Below are 18,460 nucleotides of genomic sequence, written 5' to 3' on the forward strand. Positions count from 1 at the left end.
GGCTAAGAATTATATCTAGATTACGAGTATGAAAAAGTCTGGAAACAGGAATGTGTTTGAAGAAAGGTAGTACATTCCCATCCAATTTGTGTACTCCTGCCTCGTATCTGTTGTTGTCTTTGGTTCAGATTGTTTGTTCTGGCCTGGAACAGAGGTTCATTCACAGGTTTTTGACTTGTTGTGATTGCTGACTTTCGTGAACAGCAGCACAGTCTGGATGTTGAACAAGATGTCCTGGCAGATGCTGATCGTGACCAGCAATTAATTCATACTCCCGTTGTTTTTTGGATGGGGACCTGCCAGAGGGTGTGAGATGCCAATTAAGTCCTTTGGGGAGAGGCTGAGGGAGCTGGGGGTGTTCAGCCTGGAGAAGAGGAGGCTCAGAGGTGACCTCAGCACTGTCTAGAACTACCTGAAGGGAAGTTCTGGCCAGGTGGGGGTTGGTCTCTTCTCCCAGGCACTCAGCAATAGGACAAGGGGCATGGGCTCAAGCTCTGCCAGGGGAAATTTAAGTTGGACATCAGAAAAAAATTCTTTCCAGTGAGAGTAATCAGGCACTGGAATGGCCTGCCCAGAGAGGGAGGGGGTGGATTCCCCATCCCTGGACGTTTTTAAGCTGAGATTGGCCGTGGCACTGAGTGCCATGATCTGGTAAAGGGACTAGAGTTGGACCAAGGGTTGGGCTTGATGATCTCGGAGGTCTTTTCCAACCCAATCCATTCTATGATTCTATAATTTTATGATTCTATGATTCTGTGCAACCTTTCTTGCTTTTGTGCAACTGGGAGCACTCTGTGCAATGTTTTATGTTTTCCTGTTGCAACTTCATGAGCTGACACAGAAGTGTAGCAGGAGAGAATTCTGTGTATATCTGGAGTCTGTTGTGATGTGGCAATGGCAGCCAAGAAGAAGAGGGATCATGCCATGAAAAGCTTCTTCTCTTTCACATGTAGCAAGTGCTGTACAGACTGATATTTGGCAATTTTTTATTCCTTGACACTAGAGAAGTGATAGTGTGTGATAGTGTAAGTATTAATAAAAATTTTGTACATTCAGTAAATAATAGCAGTGTTGATTAATAACAGTGGTCTTGAAATCAGTGAAACAATTAATGTACATGCTGGCCTGAGGTTTTGTAGGATGGAAGTCTTCATTTTCCCTGTTACGTGTTTCCACAGTTACATAAAGTAATGGCATTTAAACTTAATTTTTCAAAAGCTTCTATTCATTCTAAATTTGTCTTTGAGCCTTCAGAAGTCTGAATTGGTTTCCTAAATTGCCTTTATTGAAATCAAATGTCCTTTTATTTGGCATCATTATGTGATCAGTGAATGGATGTGCCTTAGGATTTAGTGATGTAGAGATACATTATTAGGCAAAGAGAAACATTTGTTAAGCAAAGAGTTTACTGAATTTCAGGGACCTCTCTGTATTGCAAAAGCCTTTTGTCTGGCTGCTTTTGCCTTCCACAGGAACAGTTTTTGTGCAAGGTCTCGGTGCCTCATCTTACGTGCTGTACATTTAGTAATCTTATTCTCGAGAGAACTGTTGACATTTTTGATGATAATTTGGTGAAATAAAAATATAATCTTTTTTAAAAAAATAAAAAAAGCTGTTAGGAATGTAGTTATAAAATGTACTGCATTTCTGGAAGCTTTGTTGCCAGCCTCATTTAAGAGGGGCTCTACTTCCTTAAAGACCTTTAATCCATATTTGTGTGTTTGGAAGATTTACTAATTATTTCAAAGATGAAGGTGACATTTCCCTGACATTTCATATGTAGCTTGAAAAATTAGTCCTCTGAAACTCTTAATTAAAACAGAAAATGTAGAGCAAAAAACTTAACTTTATTTTCTGTTATGATAGATAGTGTTTCAAAAAAGAAAGCAAAGGGGCAATCATAATATAGTAGTCATGATTCTTTTAAAAAAAAATAATTTATTTACACAGAGTATTTGCTGACATATGATCCTTTTTTAAAGTAAAATCTGTCAAAGGCTTTCAGGTTTTTGTCTGCCAATAATTCACCAATCTTTTGTTTAATACTTTTTCTTATTGCTGTTTTCCTGGAAAAAACACAACATAAAACAGACAAAGAAAAAAATCTCAAACCAAAACAAATCAAAGCAAACCAACTTTGTAGTCTGTATTGAAAGTACAAGATTTAGGTATAGAAGGAGTCATACATACCAGTAATCATAAGAGCAGAAAACTTTATTTGGAAAGAAAGCAAATATTTTTTGATGGTAAGTTAGGTAAATTCCTTGACTTTTAAAAAATTACACATATTATTTCTAACAGCCTTTTAAAACTTTTTAATATTGGCTTCATATTGTGCAATTGCATTCCTGCAGACCAGCTTGTAGTAGCAGTGCTTTATTTCACATGCACCAGTAATGACTTCTCAGGTACCCCTCAAGATAAGGTCTAAATGTTCCTGAAGATACCAGGGCACTCTTTTCTTGCTTGGTGATCACAACGAAAAAAACATGCCAGAAATTTTCAGGAAAGAAAGAGAGAAGAGAGCAGAAAACATTACATCACTGTATAAATTGTTGGGCATGGGTTTCCCAAATGCCATAGAACTGCAGAATATTTTTTGGAGGAGATCTAAGGGAGGCCATCTGGTCCCACTTCTTACTCAGAGCAGGGTCACCTTCATGTTGTACGCTGGAAGTCCCTCTGGGAAACCTATTTCAGTTTGATCACTGTCCTCATTGGGATTTTTTTTGGTAGTATCTAAGTGGAGTTTTTCTCAATAGAAATTATCTTTCACTGTGTACCACCTAGAAGAGGTTGTCTTAATGTAATCACTCATATTGTCAACTCCCTAAATTAGCAAATTGATGTAGGAGAATTCAGAAAGGCAACACCATGCTCAGATACATGGGGGAGCTTCTGTAGAATTAGTGAATAAGTAGGCTGGGCACTACAGACTTGAAAAAGCAAACTGAAAGGAATCATAGAATCATGGATTTGATTGGGTTGGAAAAGACGTCTGAGATCATCCAGTCCATCCCTTGGTCCAACTCCAGTCCCTTTACCAGATCATGGCACTCAGTGCCACGGCCAATCTCAGGTTAAAAACCTCCAGGGATGGGGAATCCACCCCCTCTCTGGGCAGCCCATTCCAATGCCTGAGCACTCTCTCTGGAAAGAATTTTTTTCTGCTCTTCAACTTCAATTTCCCCTGGCAGAGCTTGAGCCCATTGTGCCCCCTTGTCCTATTGCTGAGTGCCTGGGAGAAGAGACCAACCCCCACCTGGCCAGAACTTCCCTTCAGGGAGTTCTAGACAGTGCTGAGGTCACCTCTGAGCCTCCTCTTCTCCAAGCTAAACACCCCCAGCTCCCTCAGCCTCTCCCCACAGCACTTGTGTTCCAGTCCCTTCACCAGCCTCGTTGCTCTTCTCTGGCCCCGCTCCAGCCCCGCAATCTCTTTCCTGAACTGAGGGGCCCAGAACTGAACCCAACACTCAAGGTGTGGCCTCCCCAAGGCAGAGTCCAGGGGAAGGGTCACTGCCCTGGGCCTGCTGGCCATGCTATTTTTGATATAGGGAAATGTAGTAAAGATTTGTTCAGTGTTTGGTCTGGGATGACATTGGGAAAGTGAATAGGGAATAATGACTGTTCCCTGCATCTGCAGAAGCAAGGAGTAGGAACCAGCAAATAGGCACAGTAGGTACATGATTCACACAACCATCTTCTTCATAAACATGTAATTAGGTTGTGCAACTGGTTGCTACAGCAGTGAGTTGTAATAATTTATATAGATTGAGAAAGCAGCTGAAAAATGTGAAAGGAGAGTCCTCCCATGACTGCTACATGTGGACACCTCACATCTGGCACTGGTAAGGCAGATCTTACACCACAGATCTTTGGAGGACAAAGACATGCTCTGAAGAATTGTTGTTCTCTTTTTCTTGCAGGTTATTAGGCCACTGGCATGGTATGGGATATGCCTTTGGTCTGAGAAAATATAACTGTTCTTAAATTTCACACTAGTAAGTTTTGTTTTACAGGCTACCCTCTGCAATTCAGAGTGTGGAACATTAATTTGCATCCAGTGCAGTGTTTTTCAATATGTGTACATCAATTATGCATAATTTCTGCTGCTTTGGAAAGTAATACTTGTGTTAAAAACAGAAAATGTTGCTTATCAAAAAATTGTTTTTGAATAGGTATGTTGTTTAATTGGTTTCTCTGTGTACTTGGGATATTTTTAATTAGCTTTGAATGCTTTACTTTTTAATAACTCTGTGCTTTATCTACATGGCACTGCACGGTGCTGCTCTCCATTCCAGCTATCTACAATAGGAAACTAAGAAAATTAATATTGTGATTACTGGAAAGGTGCTGCAGAGACAGATGATCTGTTCAAGTCAAACAATCAGCTCATATTCAGCCAGCAACTCATTCTGTGTGTGAGTGCCATGTTAATGGTTGAAAGTACACTGGAGGGGTTTTTGGTAAAGATAGCAGACTCTTTATGTGGTTTTCTACATGAGATCTTCCTGAGATATTCAGTTCTGTCATGGATAGAAAAAAGGCCTTTTGAGGTATGATATTAACTTTATTTCTGAAATCAAATAATAAACTTCAGAGATATTGTCCATGTTATACTGTATGCTCACGTTTTAGTGTGTCAGCATTTACATCTTTTTTAGTATGTGCTAATGTCTATAAAACACACACACAAAGGTTTTTTAGTTGGTATATCCACTCATCAATAGACAAAGCAGAGTTCATATCATAGTCTACATTTATTATGTGCTTTTGAGGCGTTTTATAACTAACTTTTAATTTCCACTACTGAAGTGACTAATGCTGGGGATCATTTTCAGAAAATTATTTTCTCTATTTTGAAGAATTCCTGCTTGCAAGTCACAAACCTTAATTCTCACATCATACATCTATAGCCTCCTAAACCCCAAAAATGTTCCTTGTTCTCCCCATTGTCTAAACTTGAGGCCTTAAGCTGAGTGTTGTTTTGGCTCCTTTTTCATAAGGGAAATTGTATCTTCAAACACAGCATGAAGCGAGCATTCACTTTATGAAAACTACCTTAATTGCACTGGCAGATACTGTCTGCTATGCCTTTTTTATCTGTATGTCCATTGAACATACAAGTTGTTTGTAGTAGCTACTGGAATTCCTCCCTTCTGGTTTAATCTGAGAGCTCTTGTACTGCACTAAAATCGTTTTCATCAAAACCTCTGAGGACCAGTTCCCCAGCCAGATCACAGAAACAGTGCTGTCATGCTCATCTTTTAGATATCACTGATTATGTTCTTCTAATTGAAATCCCCTTTTTTCTGAGAGCATTTTCTCTTTCAGTTGGAGAGTTCTCATTCTATTTCCTCTAAATTTCCCGTGAACGTTCTCTGATTTAATTTGCAAGCCCACATTCAACTTCTGTATCCATGCAGATGGTTTGCATCTGACTCATGAGGCATTTTTTTCTTTGAATGGAATGATGTTACAGTATAGTCTTATTTATATCACTATATGTACATGTCTGACAAGTGTTTTAGGAATATTCAATATATGCTGCATTGTCCTTTGTCTCTCTTACTGATAGTCTTTCACCTTTTGATCAGTAGAGATAGGGTCACTATTTGCCTGTCCCTCAGAAGCATTAATTTTGTTTTATGTTTGTCTTAGATCTCTCTCCAGCCTCTTACTTCATTGCAGCTGGAATGAAAAGGCTGGCTGACGTGTATACAGCTAGGAATGGGGTTTCAGCATTCCTTGTTTTTTGGCTGAAAACTTAAAAGTTCTGCTGTGTCCAAAACCAGTTGCCTGTGAAATATGTCAGAGGACTCTTGTAATTTGTTTGCCACAAGTTATCCTTGGAGAGACGAGAGTGTCTTCTCCTGAAGTCCATGGCAGTGAGCTTCCTTCTTGCTGCCTTCCTTGTTTGCCCAAGGACCTCAAACTCCACCATTTCATGGCCTCTGCAGCCCAGGCAGACCTTGAGCTTCACATTCTCCTCCAGCCCCTCCTTGTTGGTGAGAACAAGGTCTGTTCCAGCACCTCTCCTCGCTGGCTCCTCTATTCAGTGCATTCCAGGAAATTCCTGGATTGGCTGTTCCCTGCTGTGTTGCTCCTCCAAGAGATGTTGGGGTGGGTGAAGTCCCCCATGAGGACCAGGGCTTGGCAACATGAGTGTGCTCCTGTCTGTCTGTGGAGCGACTCACCTGCTTGGTCTTCCTGGTCACAGGATCCTGATCCATAAGATCTCAGTCAGCTCCCCATCCATCTCCTGGCAGAGCTGGTCACTGACACTGCTCCTAAGGGGGCTGTATCCACAGGAGCTGCCCCACCGTGCTTCAGTGGTACCAGTGGGGTTGTAGCCCTGTGGGTGTGAGCACATCTCTAGTTCTGCTGTTTATTCTCCCACTGTGTGCATTAGCATAGAGGAATTTAACTGGGCTCCTGGGGAAGCTGAGGGTCTGGAATGGCTGGAATTCCTTGGTGTTCTTTCCAGTATTATCCTGCTGACCTGTGTACCCTCTCCAGGCTCTGGACATCTCACTGGTATGAATGGGATGGCACGTCCCACAACTTACCACTGTTAAATCTGATGGTATCTCCCTCCCCCATTATATCTAGTTTATGACATAGTTAATTTTAATTCATTGTGGGGCGTGGTTAGAGATATGACTAGTGGTAAAAAGTAAATATCAATGCATTTTTCATAATTCCCTGTATTATGTCCTCTCATGCCAGGTGTGTTTAAAGAAAGTTTAAAAAATAGGTTTAAGATGTTCTGTGATGCCAGTGTGTGTTTTCATATATACTTAGTGTCCTGGTTTCAGCATTGTGCATCACTTGTTTTTCCCTTCTTATGATCAGTATTATTAACATTTACCATTATTACTCTGTTTTACTTTGATTATTAAACTGTTCTTATGTCAATAGACAAGTTTTACTTTGCTTCTCCTCCCCAATTCCACTTGGTGGGGACAGGGAGGGGCAGGTTTGAGCAGGTGGCTGCATGGTGCTTAATTTCCATCTGGGCTTCAAACTATGGCACTGGCTTCTAAATGGTAAATTACAGTTTATTCTGCAGTAATTCTGCCATTGCATAAGATATTATGGCCCACAGATTAGTTTCCTTTTTTAATGAAACTGGTGTAGTATAACATAATGTGGTACTATTTTGTTAATTTCTGTGAAAGTATCTCATTTATGCCAAAATGACGGTGAATCAGCTGACATGTTTTGGCACCTGCATTGTGTGTGCCGGCAAGCACTGCTGCTCCATAATGGTCCCTACAGCATCCCTGGTGCAGGAATCCCAATTCCTTCCCAGTGTCTGTCTCAAGTTTGTTGGTCTGATAGTTACACGTCTTACTTAGATTGTAGAATCACAGACCATTCTGAGTTGGAAGGACCCTCAAGGATCATTGAATACAACTCTTAAGTCAATGGCCCACACAGGGGATTGAACCCATGACCTTGGCATTATTACAACCAAGTTTTAACCAACTGAGCTCATCTCAGAGTATTTGAGGCTTGTGTTGTGACTGCACAGCCATGGTGGTTGTGCTGCCTGGTGACATGTGATGTCTGTTGGAATGAGCATTGTGTGGAATAATGAACTTTCTTCCTGAGGACACAGACTCTCTGCCCTCTGTTGGATTCCTCCAGAAATTTTAAATGACCTAATACCTTGAGATGGTTATTTTATCTACTAAATCCTTTGCTAAGTTGAGAGGGCCTTGACTGAGGCATTCAAAATTTAATGTGATTAAGGTGGAGATCTCTGAAAGACAACTCTGATGTGTATTTGCTTTTATTTTGTAAATCAGGCTTAATACAACACTCTGATTTAACTGGTAAGATTGTACACACACAAGGCATGTGTATATGTGTGAAAGGAAATAGATGAGATATTCTGGGTTGTAGTCTTACACTAGCTTAGTGGAGAAAAATTAATGTGCATAGAAAAATCTCTTCATACTCGTGAGTGTACTGTTTGCAGAGAAAATTGTTTTCTTACAAGATCTAATGGGTCCCTCTCCAGGGACCTGCAGCTGGGCAAAAAAAATTCTCTACAAGGCCACTTTTGCTGCTCCAGTTTTATTCTGGTTGCCCTAAAAATGTAGAATATTTTAATATAGAATAAATAAGCTCAGTACAGGCTACAGTTGTATTTTTCATGTATTTGATAGTGTGTGCTGTGCAGATGAGTTCTGAATCTTCATTGTTGTAAGATAGAGAGTAGTTTCAGTATGTCAGAGGGACAGTGCTAGGAAATGCTAAATAGTGTTCATAAATGTACTGCAGTCTGAACAGGACATGTGCTACATTTTTAACAAAGCCGAAGTTTATCCCCTGAATCCACATTTCGGTACTCACACTATCTAATGCAACTACTTGCCTCTGTATTCAGTGGAGCCTGTCAGAGGTCTCAGCTGGCCCAGTCCATGAGTCTGGGACTTGGAGTCAGAAAAATCCCTCTTGTTAGAAATACTTTTTTTAAGGAGAAACTGGTGGAAGTTGTAGTTTGATATTGTCATTAGATAAGCAGGCTGTTCGTGTTGACAGAAAAGAAAACTCTCAAGGTTGGTTAGTGGAAGTGTAGTAGAATTCATGCATCTTTTGGTAACTTATTTTTTCCTGTCATTAAGAAGTATACATTTAATTGCTGTTAAATCTCAGGGCTCATGCATGAAGAGATGTGTGAAACTAATGGATCATTCCACAACCAGCATGCAACCAAAAATAGACTCTGTGTCTAATTTTTAATGGGATTTATTTTTTTGTAAAGCCAGTGTAATTCAGCAGTATTATAAAAGAATAAAAATTAGGATTCAGAACAAAGTTGGTTTATGAATGTAAAATTAGTTGGCATACAATATTACTTGAGTTTGATGAAAGGAATAAAAACGTTATGGTTGGGTAAGTGGGCACATAGTTAATGAATATTTCCTTGACTGATACAGTCCCTATTAGTGTTCGACAATTTGACTGGTATTTGCACTATTTTTTAGCAGAATAAAAATTAAGGCAAACTGTAGAGTTTTGCCAGGGCAATGATTAGCCCGTATCCTGTTGACCCACGCCACCTGTAAACAGAATTGTATTTGGGAATCATTTTCAAACACTATTATTGTACAGAATTAATAGATTTTGTTACTTGTTTGGAAGTCCTGGAATAAACTGAAGCTGCAGTTACTACATTATCATGTTTTTGGTTTTTTTTCTGTCCAATGTAAATTTGGAAGCAGCTTTTCTTTGTAACACCAGCAAACAGTTGTAGTCGTCTCCATTATCACTTTCTTACAGTTTAGGTAATCTTTAGCTAATTAGAATGAGGTTGTTAATGTGTGATTTCTCTGCTTCAGGCTTATTTACTTTGCAAGTGCTCATTAAAATATCTTTGCTGTTTCTGAGGGAGATTTGCAGGCAATAAACTCAGTTTGTCAGTGTTAAAAGTGCATTCTTTTTCTTAAGATTGTTATTAATTCTGAGAACTCATAGTAAGAGATTAAGAGATACACAGTCTTTGGACTAAGTCAGGTTATGAGACCTTGGAATTTACATTGACTTATCTGAACTAGAGATGCTTAAAGGCTGTTTCACTGTTGCTGTCAGTGCCCTTTTCTTGCAGAATTTTGAATCCAGGCAGTGGCTGCATTTATGGTTTACAGTAGGGCCAGAAAAGAAATGGATCCCAGAGCCTGCACTGATGGGTACTAACATTAACAAGTAGTCTGTTGTTAGAGAAGAACTTGCTAATGAATGGAAAAAAAAGCCTAAACATATATTAAATAAGGCTAATGTACATAAGCAGGGGGTCTTATTATGTGGGGTTTTCTTATTTTATGTTTTCAAATCATCGTCCTTTTAAAGTGAAAGTTATTTCAAGAGAACTGACAATTACGTCCCATGTTTTTAGGGTGTAAAAGAATTTTGGTTTTACACTTAAAATAATTGTAAAAAATATTTAAGAAAAGAGACCTAGTCAGCAGTTAAATCAGTCTGAGTTATCTTAATCCAGCTGATGTTGGCACTTACAGGTTTGGTTCAGTAGATGCTGAGTCCCTCTCTTTTATTTTTAAATTAAATTCAGGAGCCTGTATTGCACATTCTCAGTAAATCAATTATCATACATATTTGCTTGTTTTCATTTGAAATTCTTCTTTCTGTCCTAGGACAAGAAGGACAAAGTCTCAAGATTTGATACTATACGTCATTCCATAGCTGGAATTATAAGGTCTCCAAAATCCATGTTGGGCTCATCATCAGTAAGTAGTATCAATAATGTAGCATTGTGATACATTCTCTGACTTTTACAGCTTAAGTAGAATTTTTTGGGTTTTCTTGAAACATGCATTTGCATCTAAATGGGCAAAAATGGGCAAAGGTCCCATTAAAATCACACTAAAATAGTGTTCTGACTGATCAGCATATGTGATAATATCGTGGCATAATGGTATGTCAGAACAAATTGCTGCACTTTAGGGGGAAGAAGTTTTGCAGCTTTGCAGCTCTCAGACTGATGCTGTACTTTGAGTACTCTTCCCAGTGAGGCTGATTTTCTTGAAGTGCTCTGTCTTATGATAATATGTAGTGGGTTAAGTGGTCATGCATATTTTACAAGTTGTTGCAATAATTATATTCCCCATATTTGTTGTAAAGGCACCAGTGTGTAAGTGTATTACTGTCATTACTACTACTACTACTGGTGCTACTTGAGTAACTAGATATTACAGATCTTGCTTCAATCCCCACTAAAATAGTTGTTGAGTATCTCTTAGTTATAGTTGGCTTTTGTTCAGGTTCTGTAATGGTTGGAGAAACCTCCTTGTTTCTCTTGCTCTTCTATTTCCACTGTTACATGAGGAAGTTTGCAGGACTGGTTAGAATAGCTGAGCACCTACTCAGTGGTGTGACAGATTTGACTTCAAAATCTTCTTCTTGTTCTTTCTGGAAGTGGAACATGTGCATCCCAGCCCTCCTAACATATCAGAACATAAAAACCGAAATTAAAACAACCCAAATCAAAACCCAAACAAAAGAAAAAAGATAAATGTTCAACCAAAAAGTTGGGCAGTTTTAAAAAACTGCCTTTTAATTGTGATGTCACCTGAAATAGTAACTCAAAGTAGCATTCTTGAGAAAACTTTGGAACCAATGGATCTTCTATTTTATGCTGCAGGATTGCTATGAAAAATGTGAAAATTTCATGACATATTTGAAAAACCGGGAAAAAACTTGCTAAATTATTAAAATATCCTTGGAGCTAAAGAAATTCTCCACATTATTGAGATCTTCATTTTGTAAAACTTCTAATTGATGTAAAATGTCAGCATTTCATAATAAAAACCTTCTAAAAAGTATAGTCCTGTGAGCTCTGTGTAGGTGAGACACAACCTTCAACTGTGTCTACTTCTATGTATTATAAAACTTAAACCCTCCCCCCAAAAAAACAAACACCCCCCCCCCCCAGATGACAAAACAAACTGCTTCAGAGAAAGATTGGAAGACGAATAAATTCCTAAGAGAAGAATAAAAAAATTTAGGTTAAATCTGAGAAAGTCATTGTCCAAATTTCAGTTGACTCAAAGTGCCATTTTACATAATGGCTTTGTGCGACATTTTGATTTTCATTTTAATCCATATTGCTGTTAATTCCATGGAAATTGGTGTAATGGGTGTTCACAGATGGTCGGTTGGGTTGGTGAAACCTTGGAATGTGTCTGGAAGAAGCAAGCTGGGCATTGGGTCATCTAAGACAGAAAGTAAAATCTGAGTCACAAGTGTTACCTTGATTACCTGTCACTGAAATGACACCTGAGTGACTTCAGAGTCAGCATATATAAACCAGTCAGTTTTCAGTTTTGGTCTGTGTTTTGATTTAGGTATTTCTTGGGTGTTAGAAAAGCTAACCATGCACATGCAGCTAAAATTTACTTCATGGGTTATTACTTCGCTGTTAATGTTTCAGCTGCTCATCTGTTCCTGCTGACAATTACATAACTCTGCTTAATTGCTAAATATATAAACTGGTACTTAAAGCTTATTATCCATCAACAAAGTGTACAAAGTGATTATCGAAGGTGTGTTAAAAAGTAATAATAACATACATTGAAGAATTTGTTACTTTTTTTAAATAGACCAGAGCATTTGGAAAAGGACTGATACTGATCCTCTGACAGAGTATAGTCTAAAGTGTGATGTTAACTGCCTGTTTTCAAATTAAATGTTTTAATTATATTGAAACTTTAGAAGTGGAGCAATATCTTGGTTTAAATGTCCTGCTATTCTAAAAGCGACATCCTGTATTTGATTGGTGAGATTTGTTGAATCTTGTTTGTTTCAGTTAGAGAAAACTGATTTTTTGTGTGTCACCTGAAAAAAGTCATAGGAAAACCATGTAATTCCAAAAGCAGTCAGGAGTTTAACTGTTACTTACGTGTTGGCACTGACATGATTTGCACATCCTCAGCATGAGAAGATACAGGATAATAAGATAGGAAAGAAGTATAGTTGGAAGAGAAAACAAGAAATCTTTGTATCTGGGGGTTTTCTCTTGGGCAAAATGCAAGCAGTTTTCTGTTATAGCAAGAGGTGTAAGAATAATCAAATAAGGAGAGAAAACACAAGAAAGGGGGCAATTTACTTGTTACTGGAAATGAAGTGCTACAAATAAACTAAATGAAGAGACTGAACAAATTGCATCATGAACATCAGTGTCTGCCCTTCTGCATATTTTTTTATGGTACTGAGGCATTTGAGCTTGACACAAACATCTGTTATTGTTTACAGGATAATTTTTATTGTTTATAGGATAATAGGTGGAATTAATGTCTGTTTCATATGGTATATCAGCATGTGGGAATGAGCCAGGTACACAGAGACTAAAGGCAGGATGTTCCTTAGGGAATTGTCTCAAATTATCAACCTAAATTTATTGCTTTACATTCTTATTTGTGTCTTCACCATTCTTTTACACAGTGAGGGAAAAATACCGTGAGAAAATGTTTTGTTTGCCTGAAGATGTAAAATAAGGAAGTACAGAACCTTTGCATTCAGAATATACACAAATATACAATATTGAGCATGCTATTTGTTTAATAAAATCTCATCTCCATTATTATTTTTATTTCCTTGGCATTATAAGCATGGAATAATAGCTAAAATTTTTTTTTTAGTTAAAAATAATACACTGGAGTTTGCTCAGTTTTTCTCTTGATGTAAGGCCAGCAGATGGGGACTACTTAATTTTACTGTTGAAGAAAACATGCTTTTTCAAATGAATTGTTAAATAGGGACAGAAAAGGGGGCTCAATATAGGTAAAGAAGACAGTACTAGATCCATGAGGAACATGATGGGATGCATGAGGCCATTTTACTGCTCTTAGAAGAGAAAGTGTGAATCAGTATATAAGGACACATGCCCACCCCCAACAAACTGTGAGTAAAATCCAAAAAATGGAAATATTGAAGGAAAAAGATAATGCAAAAAAAAAAAGGGCGGGGGGGTGTTGACAGGAAGAGTAAAACTTTGACAATGTGAGTTCCTTTCCTTCTGTATGATTTTGTTAACTGTTTATTTTTAGCTTCCTGACAAATTAACAACAAAAATCCTAGCAAAATAGTTCTTAATTTAGGCTGTTAATTCACCAAGTGCTTCTGTGAGTGTATGTACATTTGTGCAAGAGATCCCAACTCCCAAATAAAATTGTAAAATGTTTTTTCAGGTGTCTAATTAGTAATATGAACTTGCTTGCTGATATTTAAAATCGATATAGTTTCAAAAAAAGAGGAGGCAATTTAATTTTGTGCAAATGGCTTTTTCCCCCCTTGTATTTTCCTTAAAGACTAACCTTTCACTGGGGTGGTCCTGTGGTGTAAAGGAGAGCACTCTGGACTCTGAATCCGAGTCTCAGTGGGACCATCCCCTGGCAGTTCAATCCCTCCCTGCCATCCCATCCCATCAGATCTGGAATGCTCAGCAGGGTCAGCCCCGGTCAGTACCGGGGGCTGTGACAGTCCCGAGGACTTCCCTGTCACTGTCCAAGCTCGCTCGGCCGTGGCAGATGGACCTCAGGACTGAAATGGTGGGACCAGTTCTGTGCACACTGAGCCTCACCTAAAACATCCACTGCACAGGCTGGAAGGGCACGTGGGGAGAGCCCTGCCCAAATCTGCGTTTGTGAAGTCTGGCCTTAAAACCTTTCATTTAATCCTAACTATAAAATGCAGTAGAAATGTTACCACTTACAGTGGTGTACACTGAGTTGAAATCAGTATTAAAATGGTTATATATCTTGCATTTGTACTGTTTTTTCTAGTGTTCCAGCCATGTTTGATTCTGTAGCCAGTCAGGTTGGATATTGTATCATACGGACAATCTGTTAAGAGTCAGAACACTTGTTCGTAAAAATAATGCAATTTTAATAACACTCAAAACATGAATAATTACAGCTTACTTCATCAGAAGTTCGTTTTCTTTCATTAGGTCTTTCTCTGTCTTGAGGGTGATGCCTAAGGATTTCAGTGTGTTTTTGTGGATTTTTAGAGTTATAGAAGTTGCATAGATTCTTCTAGGTTACTCACATCCTAAAGTCAGTTACGAAAGCTCTTTCTCACAAGTTGTGAGCTTTCCCATGCCGGGCCAAGGCCATGGTGTTTGTGAGGAGCCACCTGTAGATAGCAAGAAGACAAAACATAAGAAGAAGGCCTAGAGGTCCTGGGAGATCTCCAAGGGGCAGTCCTGAAGACCCCCATGGGTGGGGCAGAGAGGGAAATGAGAATCATGGTTGGTTGTTAATATCTCATATGTAAATTACTAGAGAAGTTGCAAAATTGTGACCTTCCTGGTCACAGGGGTGCAGACTTTCTGATTGTGCACCTTAGAAGCTTCTAATAAAGGTAACCTATAAGTCTTTCTCCATTAAAACTGTTTCCAAGTTTCTATTTTCACAAGAATAGGCAACAAAGGCTTCTAAGGTCTGTTGTTCTGGGATGTGACCCTGATTGTGTGCACAGTCCCTCAGCCTGAGCCCAGTTTGTACATAAGCAGGTGTTACTATCTGTACCTTCCTTTTTAGTAAGCTATAAATGAATTGCATGTCAGATTCATTTTTATTTTAACCGTCCTTTGTGAAGACCATGAAGTATTTTAGTGACCCTGAACGGTCCTTTTATCCTTAGAAACATTTCCTCTCGAGTTGAAATGTGTTTCTGTGGTAAAGAGTTTGCTGCTTTTTGAACCCCTGAATGTAGCAGATGTCTGTTTTCTCTCAAGTCAAACTCGGCATCTTTGAACAATAAATGTTCAAGGAAGTAATGTTGGCTAACATTTTGAAAGCTTATTTTTTTCTTTTAGGAATTTCGGAAAGAAAATATTAATGCTGGCAGACAGCTCTCGTCTGAGACTTATTTAACTGTTTATGACATAGAAATACATAACTACCCTTTTGGCCAGTCAATATCTCTGCTTTTTAGCATTTCACTGTGCTGATAAACACAGAGCCTTGGAGTACAGCTTTTGCTCCAAAGGACTCTGAATGCTTTTGTTATTTCTTACACATTCCTTCCTATCTGTGGATCTGTAGGAGACCATACTTACTCCTTCTGGTGATGAGTCTGTGAGTTACAGTGCTGATGTCAGATCTCCTGTCTGAAGTTCTCCTGGATGAGAATTTCATTAGTGAAGATTTTTGGTGTCTGGTGATGTGTTGGTGTCTGAGAAGGCTCTATCAGGTTCTTAAATATGTTCTTCAGTTTTCCGTCCAAATCCTGGACTGAAAACTCGTTCTTTTGAGGTATAACTTAGGCAGCCAGGAACCTACAAAGACATTTTTTACAGCAGAAACTTCAGGCAAGTGCTAAAGAATTACAGATATTTGAAAGCAAGAATTTCTGAGGGGATTCCGTTTCCTGTGTCTACTCATTCCCAGTCTGAGAATCTGAGATCATTCCTAGTGTGTTTTGGGCTGGGTAAGGCATCGTAACCTCAGTATCTCCCAAGGAGGAGCTTAGATGTGCAGATGGGCTCCAACATGCCCATGGCTGCACCAGGTCACACTTTCCTGTTGCATGAACCTGTGGAGAATTTCCATTTTCTTTACCCATCCCCAGAGGGGAATTACTGTATTATCCTTGACGTTATGATAAAACCCCTGGGTTTTAATAAGGGCGTAGCAGTAGGAGGCTAATTCAGAGTGGTTTGCTTTGTTTGTATCTGTATGATTGTCCTTCACTGAGGTGTGGATCTTCATGCTGTTACCTGGATGCGGGTCAGGAGACAATCACATACCTGTTCAACTCACAGCACAACTATATTGTTCAGAGCTTTACCACCCCTGGCTGTGGGAAGTTCTGTGAGCTCTGGCAATGGTTTTGAAAGACACACAGCTTAAGTAAGGGCTTGTCTTCCCACTCATAACAAACACATCTGAAATAGTCATTGACAAAGTTTTCCTCCAGTGTTTTCTTAAGCAATGTAAGCATGTAAAAATGAATGTATGAGATCAAAGGTTAAAACTATTCAGCTTCACTTATAGGCATTTCCATATAATGAAAATAATTTCCTAAAATCTTGTGTCTTCAGAAACTGTCATAGAGTTCATAAGGACAGTGCACCCAGGTGTATGTTCTGCACCACAGTGTACATGTCAGGAAAAATGTCTCATTAATTGCTTGGGGATGGAAGTGATAAATTCTGTGAAAATAGTTTTTTCAATGCAAATGCTTTGTATAAATCAATTTATCGTGGTTTTATGTTTGAGAAGTTTCTGTCTGGATAAAGAAATTAATAATTTTCAATTGTTGATAGCATGTCAGAATGTACAAGAAAGAGTTGGTCAGGATAGCTTAGGAAAAACAGCAGGCAAAGTGAAAAATATTACATGGTTTTCTGGATATATCCATAAACTTCTGCTTTTGATATATTAATTTTTCAGGTAATAGAAAAGATCAGTATGCCTTTTGTGTAAATGTAGGAGCCTTTATTTTGTTTGTTAATAGAAATATAGAATTTATGTACATAAATAGAAATTACTGTTGTTCATGGTGCGTTTCATGTAGAAGTAAACTCTAAAAATGTGCTCTTATAGTAACATTTTTCTTCATTTTTTCCCCAAGTTCTTTGATGTAATCTCAACCACTGAGAAACCATTGTCTGAGCAGGACTGGTATCACGGTGCCATTCCGAGAATAGAGGCCCAGGAGCTGTTAAAACAGCAAGGAGACTTCTTGGTGCGAGAGAGCCACGGGAAACCTGGTGAATATGTCCTTTCTGTGTTTTCAGATGGACAACGGAGACACTTTATCATACAATATGCTGATGTACGTCTCTGATATCGTACTGAATATTCAATTTAGGACATACATAGTTTACTGTAGCAAATGGATTTAGCCTTTATATGAAAATATGAAAAATATTGGAAGTATTTCCATCAATGCTGAAATCAAGGGAAAAGGTCCTTTTGGAAAACAAAGGAAAAATATGAAGTATGAGGTTATTTCATTTCTTTTATATTATTGATTTATTTATTTATTATTGAAAAACATAAATATTTCTGTAAATGTTTTGAAGTCCAGAACTTGTTACTGTTAATTTATGCATGTAGATTATTTTTAAATCCGTTTTTGTAGTTGGTACCAATTAGGCTACTCTTAATTCGGACTGTAAAGATTCTACTGAATCTTCCTGAAAAATGGAAGCATTCCTGGGGGAGAAAATAATCTGTGTTGGTTTTTATACAGTTGGGAATTGAAGTCCCTGCTGCACTAGAGGTGCTCATGCTCTTTTTAGCACTGTCATTACTGTTTTATTCAGTATAACACAAACACTCATGGGCTGTTGCAGTCTGTGCTTCCGGGGACCAGAACTGACCCCCTTATTGCTCTAACTTAGGAAGAATTGCTGACTGAATTAACAGTGTGTTGTAAAATGCCTTTATCCTCTGTATTTCTTTTTATTCTTCTTAATGCATTACTTGTTTTTTATTGTATGTAGTTTTATTTTTTCCTTTCAGAATTTTAAACTTATTCAAAATGTGACTCTTACCATAACATTACTAGAAATTCTTCTTTAAAGGATGTCATTGCAGCAAATCATTCTCAGTTATGATTCAGTAATGCTGTCTCTCCAGTCTCTTGTAATAAAGTCTCCCACATACAGAAAAATTCTGAAGATTAATCACATAATGATATTTAGACTGAGGGAATTTCCTTGTCTAAGTCCCCAGCTGATGCAGTATCCCTGGGGGAACTCAATGTTGTGTACCTGCTTTATTTCCCTTTAGTGAGAGGCCATAATGTTTTTCAAACTTCAGAGAGGTTGAAAGGCTTCTAAAGGATCAGTGATGGTGGACACTTGTCATGGCTGGAGTGTTCATTAGTTCTCGTCCAGTGTCTGCTTTGTGGAAGTGAACATTTGCACATAGTCAGTGTTTTTATTTGGATTATTTTGATTTTAGAACCTTAAAGTATT

The 18,460-nt window shown here is 38.4% G+C and overlaps 1 protein-coding gene across 5 annotated transcripts in view; it reads left to right on the forward strand.

Annotated features, from left to right (window-relative positions):
- FER (FER tyrosine kinase) overlaps window positions 1-18,460 on the forward strand; it is a 161,522-nt gene that overhangs the window by 68,283 nt on the left and 74,779 nt on the right. For 4 of the 5 annotated variants that reach the window (XM_071579890.1, XM_071579891.1, XM_071579893.1 and 1 more), the window contains exons 11-12: window positions 10,164-10,256; window positions 17,107-17,310. In XM_071579890.1, the coding sequence (XP_071435991.1) occupies window positions 10,164-10,256; window positions 17,107-17,310 (297 nt within the window). The remainder of the gene's footprint in view (window positions 1-10,163; window positions 10,257-17,106; window positions 17,311-18,460) is intronic. The other variant, XM_071579894.1, reaches the window with a different exon arrangement.

Source organism: Pithys albifrons, chromosome Z (genome assembly GCF_047495875.1).
Source record: "Pithys albifrons albifrons isolate INPA30051 chromosome Z, PitAlb_v1, whole genome shotgun sequence".
In the NCBI taxonomy this organism is placed as follows: Eukaryota; Metazoa; Chordata; class Aves; order Passeriformes; family Thamnophilidae; genus Pithys; species Pithys albifrons.